This window comes from Leptopilina boulardi, unplaced genomic scaffold (genome assembly GCF_019393585.1).
Source record: "Leptopilina boulardi isolate dan_hultmark-lab unplaced genomic scaffold, ZJU_Lbou_2.1 LbouV2_44, whole genome shotgun sequence".
Classification (NCBI taxonomy): domain Eukaryota; kingdom Metazoa; phylum Arthropoda; class Insecta; order Hymenoptera; family Figitidae; genus Leptopilina; species Leptopilina boulardi.
In genome coordinates this window covers 449260-471485 of record NW_026137988.1, presented here as the reverse complement: position 1 = coordinate 471485, position 22226 = coordinate 449260, and the positions used below count along the sequence as shown (strand labels likewise).

At 29.7% G+C, this 22226-nt stretch overlaps 1 protein-coding gene across 1 annotated transcript; it reads right to left on the bottom strand.

Annotated features, from left to right (window-relative positions):
* Window positions 1–6574: 6574 nt before the first annotated feature.
* Window positions 6575–19854, bottom strand: LOC127289522 (uncharacterized). Its single transcript, XM_051317504.1, has 2 exons — window positions 19374–19854; window positions 6575–7732 (listed from the first exon to the last, which is right to left on the bottom strand). The coding sequence occupies exons 1-2, from the start codon at window positions 19476–19478 to the stop codon at window positions 6932–6934; spliced, it is 906 nt and encodes a 301-aa protein (XP_051173461.1). The 5' UTR covers window positions 19479–19854; the 3' UTR covers window positions 6575–6931.
* Between the last annotated feature and the right edge of the window lie 2372 nt (window positions 19855–22226).

Genomic DNA, 22226 nt, shown 5'->3' with positions numbered 1-22226 from the left:
CGCGTATGAAGAAATATTTCATGTCAAATTCCCAATTTTTAAAAATGAAATCTACATTTTTGCACAGAATTTAGTCCTATTAGATTAAGGGGTTAGACCACTGTGAAGACCAAAAATCAAACCCAGTTTTAAGATTTGTTTTCAAGAACAAAATAAAATGAATTAAAAAATCAATTATATATTATTGTTAAGTACATATTAAACTATTAAAAAATTATTTTCAAAAGGTATAAAAATTATAATGGCGGCGCTGATAGTCGATCTACAAAAACCCTTTTTTTATGCAGAGGTGTACGGCCGGTAGAAAATCTTTTTCAGTTTTTGACTTAAAACAAAAAACCAAATTTTTTCTTAATTTATAACTTAAAATCTATAGAAGTACGTAGGGGATTTTGAAAAAACCCATTTTTGTAAAAATGGCACGTGTTTGATCAAAAAGCTTTTAAAAATATTTTACCTCGATAATGATTATTGTTTCTCATTTCTAACACCCTAACAACAACCCTTTCTAACACCTTCTTATCAAAAAAAATTTTGATTTTTTTAAAATATCACAGTGGTCTAACCCTTCAAACATTAAATATTACAAATAACCTAAACTAATTAAACTATGATTTAAATATATAAGTCTGACCATTATATTTCGAATTAAATCGTTGTCCATTAGTTTAAAAAAAATGTCATACTTTTAAAAATGCTTCTGTATGATATCCAGGTAATGAAATAATAGTATATTGTGCATCAAGTACCAAAAGAAGCTGTTTTTCGACGAGCGCAAAATTTCGCACATAGTCGGAAAATGTTCTTTTGTATGTTGAGCATACAGTACTTTGTGCAACACCTATTGAGAAGTGAATGACAAGCTACATATCTTTTTTGTTATTAAATAACAACATAAGCGACCAAAAGTGGATAAATCCATTTTCTACTACTTCCCGAAATTTAAACAAATCAGATTATTTTTTTGGACTTAGAAGTTTTATTAATTAAAGTGGACCATCAATAATTTATTTTAAAGGTTATTTTTAGATACACTTAAAATGAAAGGAAAATAAAATTATTTTTATATTTTCTCGCGTGAACAGCTGCAACTGCTTTTTGAGTCGCTTGTTCATTCGGCGTTACTCTTATTCGTATATTTTCGCACCATGGAGCTGAAAATGCAACATAAAAATTAATTTTACAATATTCGTAACTCGCCACCTCGCCCCATCAATACACTTCTCAAAAAAACGTAAATATTTTCATGAAAGCTTAATAAATTGATAAACTTAAACTATATTCGTCTTCAGCGATGAATTCTATATAGCCACTGATACGCACATGTCATATAATTTGCATTTGGTCAAAAGTTATGAGCCATAAACAAAAGGGTGCGCACTCAAAGAAAAATTGTACTCGCGGATTTTCGCTCAATCAATTTGAAATTCCTTACTCACACACTCGCACATTTTGAATTTTACTTACCCCAGAAAATTAAGGGTAGGGACGCGACTATATAAGCCAAGTAAATGCGTGTTTCTGTCTCCTTTATCTGAACAGTTTTAAACTGGTAAGAGCTTTCTTTTATATTTTAATATAAGGAAATTTCAGAACAACAAAATCCACTAAGTCAAGTCTTTCAAACTTGAGAAGTGCAGATTGTTGGGGGCTTTCTAACCATCTCTACCTAAACGATCTGTATCTCTGGGCGAGAAAGATAAAAAAGATTAAATCGTATTTAAAAATAAAATTTATTTAAAAATTGTTAATTTTGGGAGACCAATTGTTAGGGGCTCTCTAACGATTTCTACCAATACGATTGGTCCTTCTTAAATTGACAATAAAAAATTGTCGAAGAGGAAAGTCTGTTGTCAGGAGCTTTCGAAAGATTTCTACCAACACGACTGACATTCCAAATCTGCAATAAAATAAATTATTATTTAACAAAACAACAAAATAATACCAACAAACAAATCTTCTAAATCAAGCCACGGAAAATCAATGGTCAGGGGCTTTCTAACGATCTCTACCAACACTGTTGATTGTTCAAGAGTGGTAAAAAGATTAAATCGTAATTCTTGTTTAATATTCTGGTATGCCATGTGCATTGCAATAGGCGATCCACATGACAATTTGAAAGATTAAACTATAGAGATGATTCTGACAAACCCAAGAATTAGCTAGAATTAATTAATTTATTCAAATTAATTATCTAGTAGGGTTTTACAGAGATAAATCTATTGAAGTTTAATGTAAATATTATAGTTTAACAATATATTGTTGAACTATGATGACTCATTAAAGTTTAATTTTTTATACCAAGAATAGCAAAGGCAGAAAAAGAGTTTGGAAAAACTAACCCTTAAAATTTTGTTAGGTAAAATTTTATAATATTGTTAAAATAATTTATTTTATATTTTTTTTTGTAGATTTTCATAGACCACAAAACTATATTTCGATTTAATAGACAAGCGAAATAACCACAAAATGAAGGTGTGTTTTTATTTATTCATAATTACTAAATTAAACTAAAAGTAAATTTTATTCTATTCAGAACTGAGAGATAATAAGGAAGGACTCACAATCGTTTTTATAAACAAAGAAATTAAGCTATATTGTCAGGTTGATTGTTTATTTTCATTACTTAAATAAAAATAACTAATTCTCTTATTTATTATCATTATTTTCTTTAGCATCAAATTCTTTGAAACGATAAACAATCAATTGTTTAAACAAGTAAAAGAATTTTGAAAAGTTAATAACAAAAGCTAAAAAACTAAATAATTATTGGAAAGATTCCTCTAATTTAGATTGAAAAGTGACAAATAATTTAAAAATAAAAGAGAAGAATATAAATATATATAAGTGTAATATAGAATTTGGAAAAGCAAAAAAAAGATAAATACTTTTCATTCATAAATTTTACTACATGTTTACAATCTTATCTGATGATATAGTTAGCACGTGTTTCATTATATTGAATAATAGAAATTAAGGATATAATGTCCCTTTAAATTTTAACAATACTTTTGTTTCTTTTGTATTAGAGATAATAGAATGTGGGTGATACTTCCCTAAACATTTATGTTTATAGTTTATCAGCCACATGTTTGAACTCATTTGCTTCTGAGAATCGATGTGTAAATTTAATTAAATAACAATAAGAAATTATAAAATAATAATCTTTGTATTCATTCCTTCATTCATTCACATTTTCTTAGTACTTGAATTTTCTCATTATTATTAGATTATCTTTACTTTGATAATTAGGGTTCTCGAAGGTTTCTACCTGAAATTTTTTTTGTCAAAACAGCTTTCGGTTGAGGGTTCATAAGATGGTCGATGACCTTTTAAATACTGTCCTGTAAGGCGAAGTTGTGTCCCCCACTTTACCAGCCCGGCTCGAACAATCACCATGTGGTTATATGTACTGGAGAATAAAAAGCAAGAAGAAAATTTTTGGTGCCAGCACCTTTGGGTTAATCGGTTTAAAACACATCATGTAGGTCTATTGAATTGAACTAAAATTATAAAATTTTTCAATATTAACATTTATTATTATTGGAGCAATATATGCTCGTAATCGTGAACTTCTGAGGAAAACGAATATGTCAAAATAAATTAAACAATGTTTATATTTAAAAATTTTATAATTTTTTTGAAAAACTCATTAAGCGTCATAAAATAATATTGTCATTAAGCCCAAGAACGCCACACAGCCCCCCGCTGTAATTGACTTACTCGAGGTCTGAGCCCGGGATAGGCCGATAGAGTGAGGATATACCACTTCCCTTTTCAGGACCCAATCCGTGATCGCTCGATTCGTCCTAACAGCCTTGGGTTGAGGGAAATTTTTTTTATTATTGTATATGCGATATAGATGATAACCGTTTAATCCCCGTGAGTGGAAGTGGTGTATCCATACTTAACTTACCAACATCTATTCTCGAGGACGCCACTCAGGCCTATCGTAATATCTGCCTCACGCGAGAACTTAATATAGGCCCGGATTGGTAGAGTGGGGGTATAATACTTCTCCTCAATGGAGTGAAACGGCTACTGCTGATTTAAGATGCTGATGTAAGTCTACCGTTGCAACAACATTGTAGTAGTGTCGATAAAAAAGCTTCTAATAGTCTCAGGTAACTTAACTTGATTATTATATAGTTTATAATATTTTTCTGCAATTTGTCGATAAATAACTTACTGCATGTGTTGAATCTTCTTATATTATATTTGTCTTTTTCATTTTTGTATTGGGCCCAAAAAATATATTCCTATTTTTGTATAGTATTAATAATTATATATGTATTTTGAAGATAAAACATTGATTATTGAATAATTTTTTTATGCATAAAATATGGATATTGCATAATATTGGTATAGAAGATATTTGTTTCTTTTGGTTGTCTTAAATGTTTCATATAAAAAATACTTCAATCCATTTAGTTTTTTTGGTATTTGATAACATTGGCCTTAAAGATATTACGATTTTGAGGATAATGAAAGATATTGGATAACATTAGTATTGAATATATTTTGATAATGCAACAAAAATATTGATTGTTTGATAATAGTGGAAGCTGGCTTTTGGAAAAATTTTTTGGTATTGGATAATTTTGGCATTAAAGATATTTTGATTTTAAGGATAAAAAATGATATTGCAGAACATTAGTATTGAATATATTTTGATATTGGAAAAAAATATTGATTATTTGACCACAGTGAAAGTTGGTTTTTGGAAAAAATTTTTGGTATTGGATAAGATTGGCATTAAAGATATTTGGATTTTGAGGATAATAAAATATGATATTGGATAACATTGGTATTGAATATATTTCGATATTGAAAAAAAAATTTTAACTGTTTCATAATAGAGGATGCTGGCTTTTGAAAAGTATTTAAATAGATAGAAAGAGGTTTGAATATTGTTTTAAGGGTTGAAGTTGTTTTATGGGTTAAATAATAGTTTGTGAGTTGAATATTGATTTGAATATTAATAAAAAGTGCGGAGGAAAATAAGTTAAATAATAATCATTATCGAAAATAATATAATATGGAAAAAGATTAAACAACGCTAATTCACGTTCATGTAAGACTATCATTGTTGCATTAGTTAGCTGAATTATAGTTAATGAAATTTTTTATAGGTGAAATACATGTAAGTAAATTTTTTAAAGCAATAAACTAAAATAAACGATATGTTTTGAAAATTGGCTTTATCAACAGTTTGAAAGTTGAAGAAGGATACCATGTCGAACATAGAAGAGTATTTTATTTTAAGTAATGAAGATTTTAAAATTATTGAAAATGTAAATGAAATGTTAAATGATATGCATATGTATAAATTTCAAGAATTATCAAAAAATGATTCAAATTCTTTTTTCATTATGCAAAGTACTTTGTATTTACAAATGCTTGATTTAATTGTTAAAATTAGAGAAAGAGATAAACATATTCAAATAGTTTTTAGCGGTAATAACAATTCTGGTCATTGGATTTGTGTTTATTACGATGGAGTAAGACTTTATATTTTTGATAACCTTAATGCAGGGTGTTCGAATATTCATCAAATAGAATATTTAATTACATTGTTCCCTTTTAAACCAACAGAATTTTTTGTAGATGTTGAAATAGTAATACAGTAACGATTACAAAAATAATATTATTATTAAAAATAATATTATTATTTTTGTGAGATCAAAATTCCAGTAAGTGTCCGTCAAATAAAAATAAATTTTTAATTTTTCATAAAAAATTGTAGATATCGCGCGCGTTTACGCGCGTTTCTTTTAGCTAGTGATATAATATATTAATAATCCCCGGACTGAGAGCTTATGAATGCTTAAATTTAAATAATTAAAATAATATTATTATTTGTACTTTCTGAAAGATGAGATATCAATTTTCAAGAAAAAAATTTAAAACCTACAAAATGTATTTGTTTTTACAATTTGCATGGGGTAACGTTTTTTTGTTATATCGCTTCTACAAAATTTTTTAAAAATGATTCGATTTTAATGTAATATGACTTATTTTCTTTAAAAAATGATTCTCTACAACTTCACCGTGGGGATTTTTAAACAAGCAAGCCGTTTGGAAAATATGACTATTTGTTTTAAAAAATCTAAATTTTTCTTTTAAACAAATAGTCATATTTTCCAAACGGCTTGCTTGTTTAAAAATCCCCACGGTGAAGTTGTAGAGAATCATTTTTTAAAGAAAATAAGTCATATTACATTAAAATCGAATCATTTTTAAAAAATTTTGTAGAAGCGGTATAACAAAAAAACGTTACCCCATGCAAATTGTATAAACAAATAAATTTTGTAGGTTTTAAATTTTTTTCTTGAAAATTGATATCTCATCTTTCAGAAAGTACAATTTACAATATTATTTTAATTATTTAAATGTTAATCAATTATTCTTTTCTATAGGTCTGCATTTCCGTGGATAAACGTCCTTAATCTAATTATTAAAAAATCTGAGTAACATGCGCAGCAATTGATTTACTTACCTTATAGGCCATTTTTTTGTACAGGGATTTTTGTTTATATTTTTTAAAATATGCATTTTAAATAAGTGGAAAAAATTGGATTCGAATAATTTATTTTCATTCTCTCGTTTAGACACAATCATTCTCGCTTTCACATTATTATTATTATTATTATTATTATTATTATTATTACTAAGAAATTCATAAATAATAAACGAAGAAAATATAAGTAAAATAAGTACATATGGCTTTCAAATACAGACTGTTTTAGAAAAATTATAAATTAGTTGGACAGTATAGAAATAGTATAAAGAAAAATCAGACTTTTCGGTACGAATTCCATTTCCATATTTATATAGAAATTTGGCCCCCTTATAGAGCAATATTTAAAATTAAAAGAAAAGTAATTCAAAATCAAAGTCCTCTTTGACATTTGACTTTATTTTTTTCTTATTATGTTTCCAGTGGAAAATCAGGGAAGACTCGGCTCTTAGGGATTTCCGAGAATTGTTCTATTTCAGGTACATTCGGTTCTGTTTCTGTTTCAATTAAGATCTGCTGCAACCACTGTTGAACTTGTTTTGGATGTTCAGAATCGTCAGTCGATACATTGTGATTTTTATGAAATTCCTTTTTCTCTTCGACAATATCCGAAATATTCTCCTTATTTCTTGTTTGTACTGAAGCTTTTTCAACTATTGTAAAATGATGTTCTTTTGAAGAATGTTCAGTTCCTCGACAACATAAACTGTAATCGAACAATTCCATCAGACTAATTTCTGGATTTGTCACACAAGAATCATCAAAATCGTCATCAATTAATTGAATGTTCATTAATTCCGTTGAATTTAAATCCCATGATTTAGTTGAAACGATTTTTGTTTCAAAACATTCATTTTGTATTTCTGAATTGGACGGACTTTCTGTTTTCTCGATTTGCAATTCCTTATCAAAACTGACATGATCTCGATTCGCTTCTTGATAATCCTCAACTTTATAGGGCTCTGCATCATTAATTATACAATTATTGTCGGATAATTCGATTTTACCGAATTGTAACACTTCCTTCTCGAGATCATTTTCTTTACTGAGATTAACAATTAATGAAGGTATGGAAGAATGGAGTTTTAAATTTGACTGTACAAGGGACAATTGTTGTCGGTGAATGGCATCAACCTGGCGTAAAAGTTGTTTTTCTCTGGATTTTATGACATCAACCAGTCGCTTGAAGCAGAGTTTTATTTCACTTTGTGCCTGTAAAATTATAAAATTTGTTTCTCATACAATTTATTATAATATGATAATAATTTTTAAAATACTAGTACATCTACACTGTAAAAAAATTAGGGAGTTAAAATTTTCGAGTTAAAAATCAACTCAAACAGGGAGCTAATAATTAAATTAACTTCTTAAAACCAACTCCCCCAGGCATAAAATTAACTTGTAAAGCATTAACTCCCTTCGCTTCAACTCCAAAAGGGTGGGACTTTTATAGCATCCCCTAGGGAGTTGAAATTAAACTCCTTTTTTTTCAGTGTATCTGTTTCATTTTCACTTTCTTCATTATTTATTTAATCTTCAATAATAATAATATCATCATGCTTTTTTCATATTTTAATCCCATTTTGTTTTTTAATTCAGAATTAAAATAAATATTTAGGTATTGCATATTTTTCTAACAAAACAATTTCTTTTTTATAAATATTTGTATCATTTAAAATTGAACGTGATCGTTAAGTTATAAACTATTAGCTTTGATTAACATCACATTACATCAAAATCATATTTGGTTAATTACAAAGGTCTACAAGGTTCTTTTTTTGAGATGTCAGAGTGGTTTCCAATGTATTTTTGTGTCCTAAACACGAACCCGGGTTCCGAAATTGCGTATCACGTCAGGATTTTGAGTAAAGTTGGAGTAAATTCTCCAAAAACTGTGTTTTTGAGGGTTTTTACTATTTTTTCTCCTTAACCCGATGTGATAGAGACTTCTATATAGGTTTAAATTAAAGCTTAGATCGTACACAACATTTTAAGACTCATATGCGCAAGATAAAAGAAAAATTTTAAATTTTGAAAAAAATTAGGTTCAAGACACTCTAAAAATAGTTTCGTGAAATTAGCACCGCAACTCAATAAAATGAAAATCTTTCTATATAGAATCGTTTGATGGTCGTTTGATATTGTGTGATAGTCACTTTTAAACGTTTGATAGTCAATACTAAAGAAATTAAATTCCTTTTTAAAATGGGGTGCTATCTTCGGGACGCATGATTATGTTCTAAAAATCATTAGTTAGAATTTTCTTTTTATGGAATTTCATTTGTCATAATTATTTTTGAGTCGAATTTTTATTTGTTCGAATTAATATTTTGCAGAATTTTCATCAAATCAATTTTCTATATTACAGAATTTTTATCTGTTCGAATTTTCATTTGCTCAAATTTTCATTTAACATAATAGGAAGTTAAACGTTAAAAAGTCTTTATCAGTTATTTTTCGAAAAATTCCACGTATTCCACCTGTTAAGCTGACGTAACCAACTTGATGAATCCGGTTGGCACTTATATCAAAATTTAGTGCTAGTTTAGTGCCACATTGCTAAATTTAGTGCTCTGCATTTAAAAAAACGTGATTACGCTGACTTAACATTAAACTGGCGTAATCATACCTTACAAATTTAACTAAATCGAAAAATCGACCTCGTCAAAATTTAGTGCTTCCATTATAGCATACTCCCAAATTTTATGCTCTGCATTTTTTAAAAAAAATCCGTGATTACGCTGGCTTAACGTTAAGCTGGCGTAATCGTACCTTTTCAACTCTTCTTATCTGGTTAAGGAAAAAATTAATTCTGTCTGGAAAGTAGTGAGAAAAGTCTGAAAACAACAACAAATTTTTGTGGCAACCAGCGTGGCGAGTAGATCGGGGAAAATTGGAAAATGACCGGGAAAACTAGGAAAATAATCACAAAAATCCGAAAATTATCATATGATTTCATTCGTAATAAACTATAAAATTTAATGTAAGAGGGGTCTTAAATAATTAAATTAACATATAAATATACATAAACTAAGAAAAATTCTCCGATTTTTATTTATGCAATATACCCATCCCTGGCGTTGATACACTTTTTAAGTGATAGTCTTGCGCCATCTAGTGAGAAATTGTTGTAGGTAATCATGTAACAGTTCTTTGTGATTTCGGGGTTATGTTTCATTGTTGACATAAGAGATCACATAATTTCTGTTAAGATTTAATGATATGTTTTTCGTAATATGACTTCTATTGTGGAAAAAAAGCCGAGTGTTCTTGAAAGTACATGGATTTCATGTATTTTAAAACGAAAAAAAGAAATTTTTCTATAAAATGGGAAATTAAAAGGTAAAAAAGACCAAGTATGGCAAAACCTGTCAGACGATTTGGACGGAAAATGGTCTGCAGTGACTTTTTATAATAAGCTGTGTAATTCAGATATTCGCAACAAGTTAGGACTACCGCAAACTGCAAGCAATCAAGATATAAAGGAAAATACAAATTTAAGTGGTGATTTGAATGTTTCCGAAGAAATAATTTCCGATGACGAGGAAGATGATTTTAAAATTTTTGCCGATAAAAAAACTTTTGAGGCTCTATTTGTTGAAAAAAATATAAATAAAAAAAGAGTAATACTTTAGAAGACAACGAAAAGACAAAAACTTGCCTTAGATTGGAATCCGGCAGATAGGAACACTGGATAACAGAAGAAAATAAGGCAACAAAAATTGTTTGTGGTTTATTTTATTTAAAAAAAGCAATATAAAAATATAATTGAAGAAAAACTAAAATAAAAAATGACAATTTTACTTTTCTCAAAAATTATAAATAGAGGTTTATTCCATAAATTTCAATTGAAGTATTAAATATATATAACTGATTCTCTTTAAAAAAACATCACACATTCACTGTATTTTGTTCAAACATAATTAAATTAATTAATAATGTACAGAACTGAAAAAGCTGCATTAATAATGAAACCTGGAGATGGAGAACCAGGTAAATTATCTAAAGCTTCAGTTTTAAAAGTAGTCAAAACAGAGATGGTTAACTCAAAACATTTGCATCAGGATCCTAGGAACGCTTTAGAAATTATGAAATTTTCAAAGCAAATTAACGCCATTCATAGCATTGAACACAATCCATTTTTTGTACACTTCTGGACTAATCACCAACAAAGTTTATATTTGCGACATGCAAAAACTGATGTAGCAAGTGTATGTTTCGATGCAATCGGCGGATTAGTAAAATCGATGGAATGGGTCAAAGGAGAAAAAAGAAAACCAACTTTTCTGTACTTGATTGTCGTCAATGATCTTGTTGGGCAGTACATTGTGGCCTCCATGTTCAGCGAAGTTCATAACACTAATGCTATAAGGTTCTTTTTAAAGGAATGGACTCGACTTGGTGCACCAGATCCAAAAGAATTTACAACTGATGAAGCTAAAGCAATTCTGACAGCAGCAATTCAAGCTTTTACACAATTTTTTACTATTGATGAATATAACATTGCTACTGGAGAAAATCAAATACCACGATGTTATATTCGTATAGACGTTGCCCATTTTATAAAGTTATATCGCGATTTCTTGGCTAAATTGACAAAATTGAAAAAAATTCAATTCTTCTATAAAGCGTCAATCGGACAACTGATTTAATGCGCAAGTCTGCAAAATGCTGAAAGAATATTGAAAGATATTCTCACAGTAGCACATTGCGAAACAGATGGACAAGTCGTCGGTTCTAAAAGAATGACTCAATGTGATCAGAAACGTAAGTTTCTTAAAACAGCAAGTTGTGAACACGGAAAACATGATAATGCTTATTATCTTCGACAATTGGCGGCTCGTTTAATGGAAGATATGAAATCGTTCCCTTTATGATTTTGTATATTAAGATTTAAGAGATAAGTTTGGTTATGGCAAAATTCCCGCCACAAGTGCCCCTGTTGAAAGCCACATCAAAGATATCAAAAAAGATTTACCACAAAAAACGCTTATGAGATTAGATGATTTCGTTGACTTTTTCCTCTCTTATGTGACAGGCCGTTCAAATATTATCGGGGCAAGAGCGATGGAAATTGATTTTAATAGTAGTGCTGATTCTTCACTTAGAGACGAAATTGTTCTAAACGAAGCTTGTGTTGTCGAAAAAGACAATTCCGAAATGGTTACGGAAAATGACAATTCTGATTCAATTCTGATTCTGATTTTAGAAGTAACTAAAAATGAAGAAAAAATAACATCAAAACCAAAAAATCCGCTACAAGAGGTGACAAATTATGTTTTTCAAGTGTGCCTCAAAAATATTGTACATAATAGTTCGATAGATACGAATAGCGAGAAAATCTGCGACGAATGTCAGAAAATCAAAAGTGCGCTAGAAATTTTGGCCTCTCAAAATGAAGAGAACTAGGGAGGGTTAAACACCAAAAAATCTAAAGAATCTAAGTAAAAAACAAGTACACAAAGAACGGAAAACGGAAAAGTTGCTTACAATTTAGATAAGAATGTAGTAACATACGATTCACTTTCATATGAACCATTGTCGAGTGTAAAAATAGTAAAAAATGGAAACAATTTTGATTTACAGGTAAGAATTGACAAAATAATCATGAAAAAAAAAATCACTTCGGGACACGTGGCTTTGAGATTTTACATCTCTTTTCGAATTTACGCGGACTAATCGCGCTCATGCGCATAGATATGATATAAATATAAAATTTAAAAAACAGTCTTTTAAGCTTTATGAAATCCAATTTTTAGTATCCTTCTTTTTCACTATAGTAAGGGAATAGTTCCACTTTTGAGCACCCTTTTGTTTATGGCTCATAACTTTTAACCAAATGCATATTATGAGACTTGTGTGTATCAGTGTCAATCTAGAGGCCTTAGGTAACTTTAAAAAAAAACTAAATTGATTCCTTCAATTGGAAAGATTTTATTAAGAATTTAGTGAAGTGATTACTTTTAGTGAAAAAAAACTAGTACCCGGTTGTGGACACCCTAGGAGAATCCGCAATAAAATGAAGGAAAACTACCATAATTGAAATGAAAATGATAATTTCTGAATAACACGGGATATTCCAATCACATTCCTGGAATATTTCATTAAAATATTGGGAATATTTTAAAATAAAATTCCATTTACATTCCAGGAGCATAAAAATAACCACTTTTTGAAATATTCTTTTGAAATGTTGCAAGAATATTTGGATATTTCATAGGATTACTTCAGGAATATTTCTTTGGAATATTGTGGGAATATTCCATTGGAATATTTTGGGAATAATAAAATAAAAAATTTTAAAAATATTATAATATGAATAATGCATCAATATTATTGTAAAAAACAAAAATTACATAAGATTTTTCGAACTTACAAGAATATTCCAACATTAGAACATGAAATATAAATGACAATAATAATGACAAATAATTGTCAATTTGACATCATATTCGTAATCAGCGACCCAAAAAACCCTGTTATTGCCATTTTCGTTAAAAATAATTACTGTTTAGAAAAGTTGACAGTTTAATTGACAGCTGTCAACAGCCAATTTGACATCATAATTGTAATGAGCGACCCCGAAAACCCATATAACGTCAATTTTGTTAAATATAATTATTTTTTAGAAACTTCGACTGTTGCATTAAATAACAGCTCTCAACTGTCAAATTGTCAATTCGACATAAAATGTATAATCAGCGATTTTGAAAATACCTAGTATGGTGTTTCATAAGTTTATACCTACTATCAATTTTTCTTGGGTGTTAAAAGATTAATTAAATATACACATTAATTGAAAAAAAAGGATGCCCACACAACAGATTTGAGATATTAATATGATAAATGAGCCTACCAAATTTTATATAAATCCATTAAAACCTGTTAAAGTTATCTTCTAAACAAAAAAGGGAACCACACACACACCCACACATACATACATCCGGACAATTGATCAGGATCTCATATAATATGTTTCTATAAAGAAAAAAATTTGTTTCCGCCACTTTAAACAGTTTTATAAACGAAAGGACTACAAAGCTTCCTCCACGAGGAAGCAAAACTTGTCTCAAAATGAGTAGCGTTGAGTAGCGTACGCTACTCATTTTGAAGTGCAACAAAAATGAGACTAGGTTTTCTCTGTGTATCCCGAATTGTCACAGCCTTGAATTACAAAAATCCCGAATTATCAATATTTAAATAAATATTTAAGATAAATTTAAGATTTTCCAAATTATATAGCTTCAGCGTTACAAAACTACTTTGGGCGTTGTCTGCGTTGCCCACTTTAGACATTAGGAAACCCAATCAGAGCCAGATTGGTACCCAATAAACGTTTCCATACGGGTTCCTATTAAACTATTTTATAATAATGAAGAATATTATATAAGGAAGTTAAAATTAAAATTGTTAAGTTTAACTTCCTTTGTTTCAACTACCCAAAGGGTGGAATTCAATGCATTTTTAAGGTATGATTAAGCCAGCATAACGTTTAGCCAGCTTAATTACATCATTTTTAAAAAAAACTGCAGAGCATAAAATTTGGAAGTATAGTATACTGGAATCCTTTGTTTCAACTACCCAAAGGGTGGAATTCAATGCATTTTTAAGGTATGATTAAGCCAGCATAACGTTTAGCCAGCTTAATTACATCATTTTTAAAAAAAACTGCAGAGCATAAAATTTGGAAGTATAGTATACTGGAAGCACTAAATTCTGATGGGGTCGATTTTTCGATTTAGTGCATTTATAAGGTATGATTACGTCAGCATAATGTTAAGTCAGCGTAATCACGATTTTTTAAATGCAGAGCACTAAATTTAGCAATGTGTCACTAAATTAGCACCAAATTTTGATTTAAGTGCCAACCGGATTCATCAAGTTGGTTACGTTAGCTTAACAGACCTAATTTTCTTAAATTTTAAGAATTTTTCGAGAAAAATCCAAAAAATCATAACAAATGATGCAGAAACAGAGTACATCATAACTATAGAGAAATTTTGTACTTGTAAGTATACTAACGTATTTTGATGCGTTGATTACAAAAGTGATAGTGAAAATTGGCGCAAATTTGATTAACATGATAAAAACCATAAAAAACACCATAAAATCATGGTTTTTTGCGATTATCTCATAAAAAAAAATTTCAAAAAATTATTTAGACAAAAGTTGTAGGTCTCAAAAAAAACACAAATTTCATCTCTTATACATTTTTTATCAAAAGTGATCATTTTTCGAGAAAAATCCAAAAAACCATAACTAACATAAAAAATCGGACAAGTGCGAGTTACACTCGCAATAAAACCGAGGGTTCCGTACCCTTAAACCTAAAATTTAAAGGGGTTAAAGTGTGAAGGCGGGTAAAAAAATTCCAATTTTGCTTAATTTTTCCTGTAATGTGAGCATGAAAACATATAGACACATAGTTACATATATAGAAAATTATCAGTTTTTCCTTGAAAACGCTATGATTATCAACTCCAATCGTGCTCACTATATTTTTCTTGTCATCTACACCCTTTAGATAAAATTTTTCTTCGTTTTTTTGAAGAAAATTCATGATTTTTATCGAAAATTATCAGTTTTTCCATGAAAACGCTATGATAATCAACTCCAATCGTTCTCGCAATATTTTTTTTTGTAATCTACACATAAAAAAACGTAAAAATGTATAAATTTGAATCCCTTAAGATAAAATTTTCTGCTTTTTTTATTCGAAAAATCCATGATTTTTTCTACAAATATGAGTTTTCCTTAAAAACAAAATATAATCATCAACTCCAATCGTGTTCGCTATATTTTTCCTGTAATTTTCACGTAAAAATAGATTAGTGTACCAAATTTGAGCTTTCTATGTGAAAAAATGTGGCCACCAGGGGGATACATAGTCATTTTTCGTAAAAATTTATGGTTTTTCCTTGACAACGTTATGATAATCAATTCCTATAAGATTCCCTATATTTTTCCTGTAATCTACACGCCAAAATACATACACTGAAAAACTTTTGGGGCAGCTGCTCTCCCAATCGAAATATTTTTATATTCAGTTAACTTCACTCATATAAAAACTCATGATAAATATTGAGTATGAAGTTAACTGAATATAGAAATTTTTCGATTGGGAGAGCAGCTGCCCCAAAAGTTTTTCAGTGTATGTGTACCAAATTTCAGCCCTCTAGATAAATTCGTGTGGCCGCTAAGGGAGGGGTACATGCCTTGCTTCACTAGTCTTATTAATAAGGTTCCCCCTTCGGGTACGGAACCCTAAAAATGATGGAAAAATAGTGCGGACAAAGTCGGGTGGTATCCACAGCAGTATTTCACGTAACCTGATGAACGCGCCTTCTGCCGCGTAAGGTGATTGTAATTTTTTGGAGTGAATGATTTTTTGAGAGTGGTCGTTTTATTATAAGGGATGATTTTTTAAAATTTTTATAATGTTTTTTTGTAAGCCCTAAATTAGCCCAAAAATCCCACCTACTTTATTTTAAAATTTTTTTAAATTTTCTTCAATGGAGGTGCTAGCGGAAAGTTCCCCTGGCACCTCCACCCAAAATTTGATTTTTTGAAAAATATAAAGGAGCCCAAAAATCGGGCTTTGCGCCCAAAATTTTGGTATACTTGAATTATAAAAATTCAATTCTGGAGGTTCCAGCAGAAGGGATCTCAATATTATTGGATAAAAATTTCCAATGTATCTTAGACCAAACAGACGTCTCGACACAACAGTTGCGCGTCCGACTAGGTGAATTTTTTTATTCTTTTTTTTAATTATTCAAAAACAGAACAAAACGCCCTCCTGGAAATTACGTATTTTTGAACCTGTGACACTTGAGAAATTTTGCCTCATATGGGTCTTAAAGTGTACGATTTAAGGTTTAATTTAGGCCTATATAGAAGTCTGTAGCACGTCAGGTTCAGGAGAAAAAAGGAATTCCCTTTTAACTTTCCCTGTCACATATATTAATGTGACGTTTTTGTGGTTTGTAGGGACCATGAACTATTTAAAAACTATGTTTTTTGTCAAACCTTTCCACCCTTGATCAGGTCCTCTTCTGTAAATTTATTATTTTGAAATCTGTAAAGAACATAAAAATTCTATTGTTTGATAATTTGTAATATTCTTTGACGAATTTCACTTTCATTTAAGGGGTTAGTACCACATCCTACTTGTGATTGGCGGACACGATATCTCCAATTCAGGTCACCGAAAAATTACATTTTTGATATTTGGTTGAAAAGTAAGCTCGTCGCTATCGTCGGAACTACAATCAACTATTTTCGATGAAAAAAACAAAATGGCGGAATTTTTTCATTTTTGACCTTGTTTTTTCAACTTAAATTGTTTTAAAAAATGGTTAAATATTAATGAAAAATTATGATTCTAGTTCCGACGATAGCGGTATATGTGTAGAATAAACCATGAAAATTTGAGCTTAATCGGTGCAATAGTTTTTCTTTTGTGATGTCCGCCAGGTCAAAAAACGTTGTTTTGAGAAAAAGCGAATTTACAAAAACATGTCCTTTTTCAAGAAAATGCCCCCTTACACGACAGGATACATTATATGCTTTTATATAAATATTTATATACATATATGTGTAATTTGATATATATTTATATTTATATAGGCATATATTTATAAAAGCATACATTGTACTCACGAAGAGTACGCTCCATGAGCGCGTGACTTTTACATTGTACCCCGTTTTTTGATGTTACCGAAGTTTCCAAACAAAATAATAGTTTCCATAGCATTTCTACATATCTCTACTACAAGAATATGCAGTTTTTAGAAAATAGATTTTCTTGAAAAAAGATGTGGTACTAACCCCTTAAATTGTTATAGAAAAGAAGGAAAACATTAAAACTCTATAAACAAGTTGTAAATTCAGATGTTCATTACATGAACATTTTGCTTCCTCTTTACGATCAGCAAAAAAATTTGCTTCCTCGTGAAGAAAGCAAAATTTTATTGCCAAAATGTCAATTTTTGATTTTTTAACTTTCATTAATTCTTTAAATTTACTTCAAATGTATACTTTATATATATCGATCGATTCGTCTTGACGTAAGGAAAACGATTTTATTATATATAACCTTAAATTTTTCTATTTAAAAATTTTTTCGATTAAAACAAAATTTTTGGAAAAAAGACGATAAAATTTTTTTTTTGGGATATTTTTCAAAATCCTTTGGTCAGATTTGAGATATTAATATGATAAATGAGCCTACCAAATTTTATCTAAATCCATTAAAACCTGTTAAAGTTATCGACTAAACAAAAAAGGGATCCACACACACACAGACATACACTAAACGAAAGGACTACAAAGCTTCCTCTACGAGGAAGCAAAAAAACTAAAACTTGGCTTTTCTTGATTCATGTAATTTTAATAATTATTGCACATAGTAATTTTTTCGATGACTATAAAACGGATTAAATCTTCAAAAATATTCAAACTAAAATTTTTCTTTTTTATTTTCTAAAAGCCAATAAAATTCTGAAAGAAATGACACCTTGACAAAGAAAATACGTCAATTTTGCTTCCTCGTGGAGAAAGCTTTGTAGTCCTTTCGTTTACAAGATTTTTAAAAATGGTCAAAATATATATATTTATTTCAATGTTAATGCTTTGTCCACGAGGAAGCAAATTTTTTTGCTGATCGTAAAGAGGAAGCAAAATGTTTATGTAATGAACATCTGATTTTACAACTTGTTTCAATTAGATATCAAGGAAAACCCAATTTTCAATGTTTTTGTACTATTTTTTTTATTTCTCTGGCAAAAATTAATATTTTTCAACGTTCTTGGGCTCATAGGAATGGTATTTTGTTATACAATTCAAATTATTTAAAACAATTCATGTCCACATTCTTCCTTAGTGTATACAAACCGTGACAGACGGCTCAAAAAAACTTAAACAATTATTAGTAATATTTAAATGAGAGAAAATGTGTAAATCTTAAATTTACTTCATTTTTAAACATTATATTTTGTCGTAGAGTTGAATTTTTTATTTATTGTATAACAAAATACCATTCCTATGAGACCAAGAACGTTGAAAAATATTAATTTTTGCCAGAGAAATAAAAAAATAGTAAAAACATTGAAAATTGGGTTCTTCTTAGATATCTAATTGAAAAAGTAACATATTATTCTCTTTGTGAAGGTGTCATTTCTTTCAGAATTTTATTAGCTTTTAGAAAATAAAAAGGAAAAAATTTTAGTTTTAATATTTTTGAAGATTTAATCCGTTTTATAGTCATCGAATAAGTAGAGGTAGTGTATAAAAGATAAAAAAAATTATTCTTTAGGAGATATTCACAAAAAAAATTTTATATCACATTCCAAGTATTTGTTTTACTAAATTCTTTAAAAAATGGTAAATTTTCGGACAAACACTCAATATCCTTTCATTCATTTACTGAGTTTGTAGTTAAAATTCGAGTCATTTCAAAAACCAATCTCTTTCTATATTTTGCAGTTTTATTTAATATTTTCGTGTTATTAAAATCAAAAGTGTGATCAAGTGAATCTGAAAGTTTTGTTAAGGCAGTTCATAGATTCTGTTTTTTTTTAGAAATTTTTTTGTTTCTCAAATTTATTGACCCCGACAATTGTTGCAGAAAATTGTAAAACATTTTCATATACTTTGCAGAAAATAATAAATTTACTGAAGAAGTCTCAAACATGGGTCAAAAAGTTTAAAAAAAACATCTAATTGAAATACCCTACAAACCACAAAAATGTCACAATAATATTTCATTACCTTGGGTCAGAAAATATTTTTAAGAACCCTATAAAATAATAATCAATAAATTAGTAACACACAGCGAATATCAATTGCAGACCTGTGCAGATGTATCCTCCAGATATTGCCTTTTCTCGGTGATTAATTTGATTCGATCTGGACACGAATTTGAATTTTCCTTGGCTTGCTCATTTTTCCCTATCATATTCAGAAAGGGGATGAAATACTTGTTAAAATAGAAATAATAAAACACTAAAAATTAAGTGTAGAATTTATCACAGACTTCAACTTGTTAAAAATAAATTCAACAGCCATCCCAACAGCAGCATTTCTATCAGCTGTTTTTTTTGGCACGAGAAAAAACCGAGCTTAAACCGGTTCTACTTCCGCTAAAGAGCCCTGAATCGAATAAGAAAGGTGCATCCTTTGTAACCCTATCTACCTCGCTGTATTAATTCAATTACATTTGAAAGGAATTAATTTGCAAAGCGCGGTAAAATGATCATTTACAAGTACAACTTTGTTGCGACCTTGCAACACTACTATATGCAAAACTAACTACACGAACACATATATGTATATGGGCCAACACACAATGACAAAGTAAATAAACGTAAATGGTGAATAGGGCACTTTAACATGAGGTAGAAAACGATATAAGATATTTGTTTGTTTCTCTCTCATTCTTACGTGATACAACGGTACGCCTGAAATGGATTTAAATGAAAATTGCTTGCACTCTAAAATTTCGTGTGGGTTTTGAATCTTTGAGGTTCCCAGAGTATTTTTAAACAAAAAATAATTTAACCGCATTAGCCCTTTTCGAGAAAAGTAAATTTAAAATTTTTTCATTGATAACATAGCCCTACAAAAATGAAAGTATTGTGTGCGGATGACCCAAGTACTACGGAAGCTTCTACGCGCCACCTCGTAAAGGCCTTTCTCCAATATACAGAAGCCTGTACGGCTCACGAGCGTCTCGGACGCAAGTGGCGGTGTTTCGTACCACAAGTGGCACGAAGTCCGTCCAACTTGTGTCAAGTTCGTTAGTTCGTGCCACTTGTGGAAAGTGTTTTTTGAAGGGTCATTCACAAATATGACAATTCCGTTGGATCCTGTTGCTATCTATTTCGTCAGTGCTTTTCATTTCAATTTCATGTGAAGAAGAAGAAATGAATTTTATAAGATATTAGTAATATTAGCATATTAGTAAATGTCATCGAACAAACTTTTTATAGTTCACACATAAATACTCCTTCCAAACGTAAATATACATATTAATAAACTAAGGATTCCACTAAGAATTAAGCGGAAGTTTTTTCTTAGTTTTTTTAATTTTTCTTAGTTTAGAATAAAAATAAGATTTTTTGGTTATGTTGTCATTTTTTAATTTAAAATACATGAAGAGGATTTTATTTTTTAAAATCAAAAGTATATTTTTATGAATATTTAAGATTAATAAAGATGTCAATATCATTTGTTTACACTGAAATGTAATCTATTACATGTATTTTCAATTAAAAAATAACAAATTCATTTTTATTCAAAAACATTAAACGGACTTGCCCGGATGAAATTATACTTGAAATGAAAAGCACTGACGAAATAGACGGCAACAGAATCGAACGAAATTGTCATATTTGTGAATGACCCTTCAAAAAATCCACTTTCCACAAGTGGCACGAACTAACGAACTTGCCACAAGTTGGACGGACTTCGTGCCACTTGTGGTACGAAACACCGCCACTTGCGTCCGAGACGCTCGTGAGCCGTACAGGCTTCCGTACCAATAGGATCAAGGCCTTTCTCCAATAGGATCCTAAACTCTTGCGTTGCGTATGCATTGCGTCGGTTGCTATTGGCAACCAATGCTAAAATCAACGCGTCAGTTACGCAACGCAAAAGTTTAGGTTCCTATTGGAGAAAGGCCTTGACGAGGCGAAACCAACTTATGCTCGTTTCATATTTAGCATACATGTAACGCAGGAATATGAAACACTGAACTCTATATATCTGGAATGCTGTCTGCCATTGAAAGTCGCGAACCGAGAGAGAGGTCTGATTTTTGTATTCCCCTCTTTGTCGGTACAGGTCCATTAGAAAATATTTAACAGTATGTATACGTGAACATGACATAACACAGTTAACAGTAAAATTTTGGAACGTATTGTATTACGCCTGCGCAGTTTAGCAAGAGAAGGAGAGGAATACAAAAATCAGCCCTCTCTCTCGGCTCGCGACCATCAATGGCAGAAAGCATTCCAGATATATAGAGTTCAGTGATATGAAACTATATAATAGTCCGTCTACAATCTCGGTGACACAAAAACTGAATGGTCAGGAGATGCAGTTGTGCAGGAACAACCAACGGTTGGTTTAAAGGTGTTTTCACAACATAATTAGTATAAACATTTTAAATCAGACTGTGTCAGTTCATCGAGATATTTCGAGTTCAAGATATGACGTTAGAAGTAGTGTGACCAGGCCGCAGATAGACTTGACCCCCACCATGTTTCCATCCGCACACTAACACATACACATATATTTCCTGATAAATATATTAAGTAAAAAATTAATTATTTATTCAAAAATGTTTTTATTATTAATTTTCAAATGTAATAAACAATAATTCCTGTATGATTATAATAATTTATCGAAATTAATTTTCAGGCTTAATAATAAATTAGATTTTAATGAATCTTTTAAAAGAATTCAAATAATTTTTTATTTTATTTTGTAAAATATACTTAAAGAGAAAAAATAAAATTTTAAAATAATGCTTTCAATTAAAGGAATATATGTATAATAACTATTTCATTTTATTTTATCTCTTTAATTATAATAAAAAAATATAATTTTGATATTTCATGATGTTTTTAGGGTTCCGTACTCGGTTCGGAACCCTATTAATATCGGTTTTTTTGAAATCGTGTACCCCCCCCCCCTTAGCGTC

Bases quoted from the DNA above. Each gene is read 5' to 3' on its own strand.
- LOC127289522 (XM_051317504.1), bottom strand. From the start codon at position 19,478: ATGATAGGGAAAAATGAGCAAGCCAAGGAAAATTCAAATTCGTGTCCA. The intron at 7,733-19,373 runs GTCTGCAATTGA...ATAATTTTACAG, and splicing joins TGGAGGATACATCTGCACAG to GCACAAAGTGAAATAAAACT.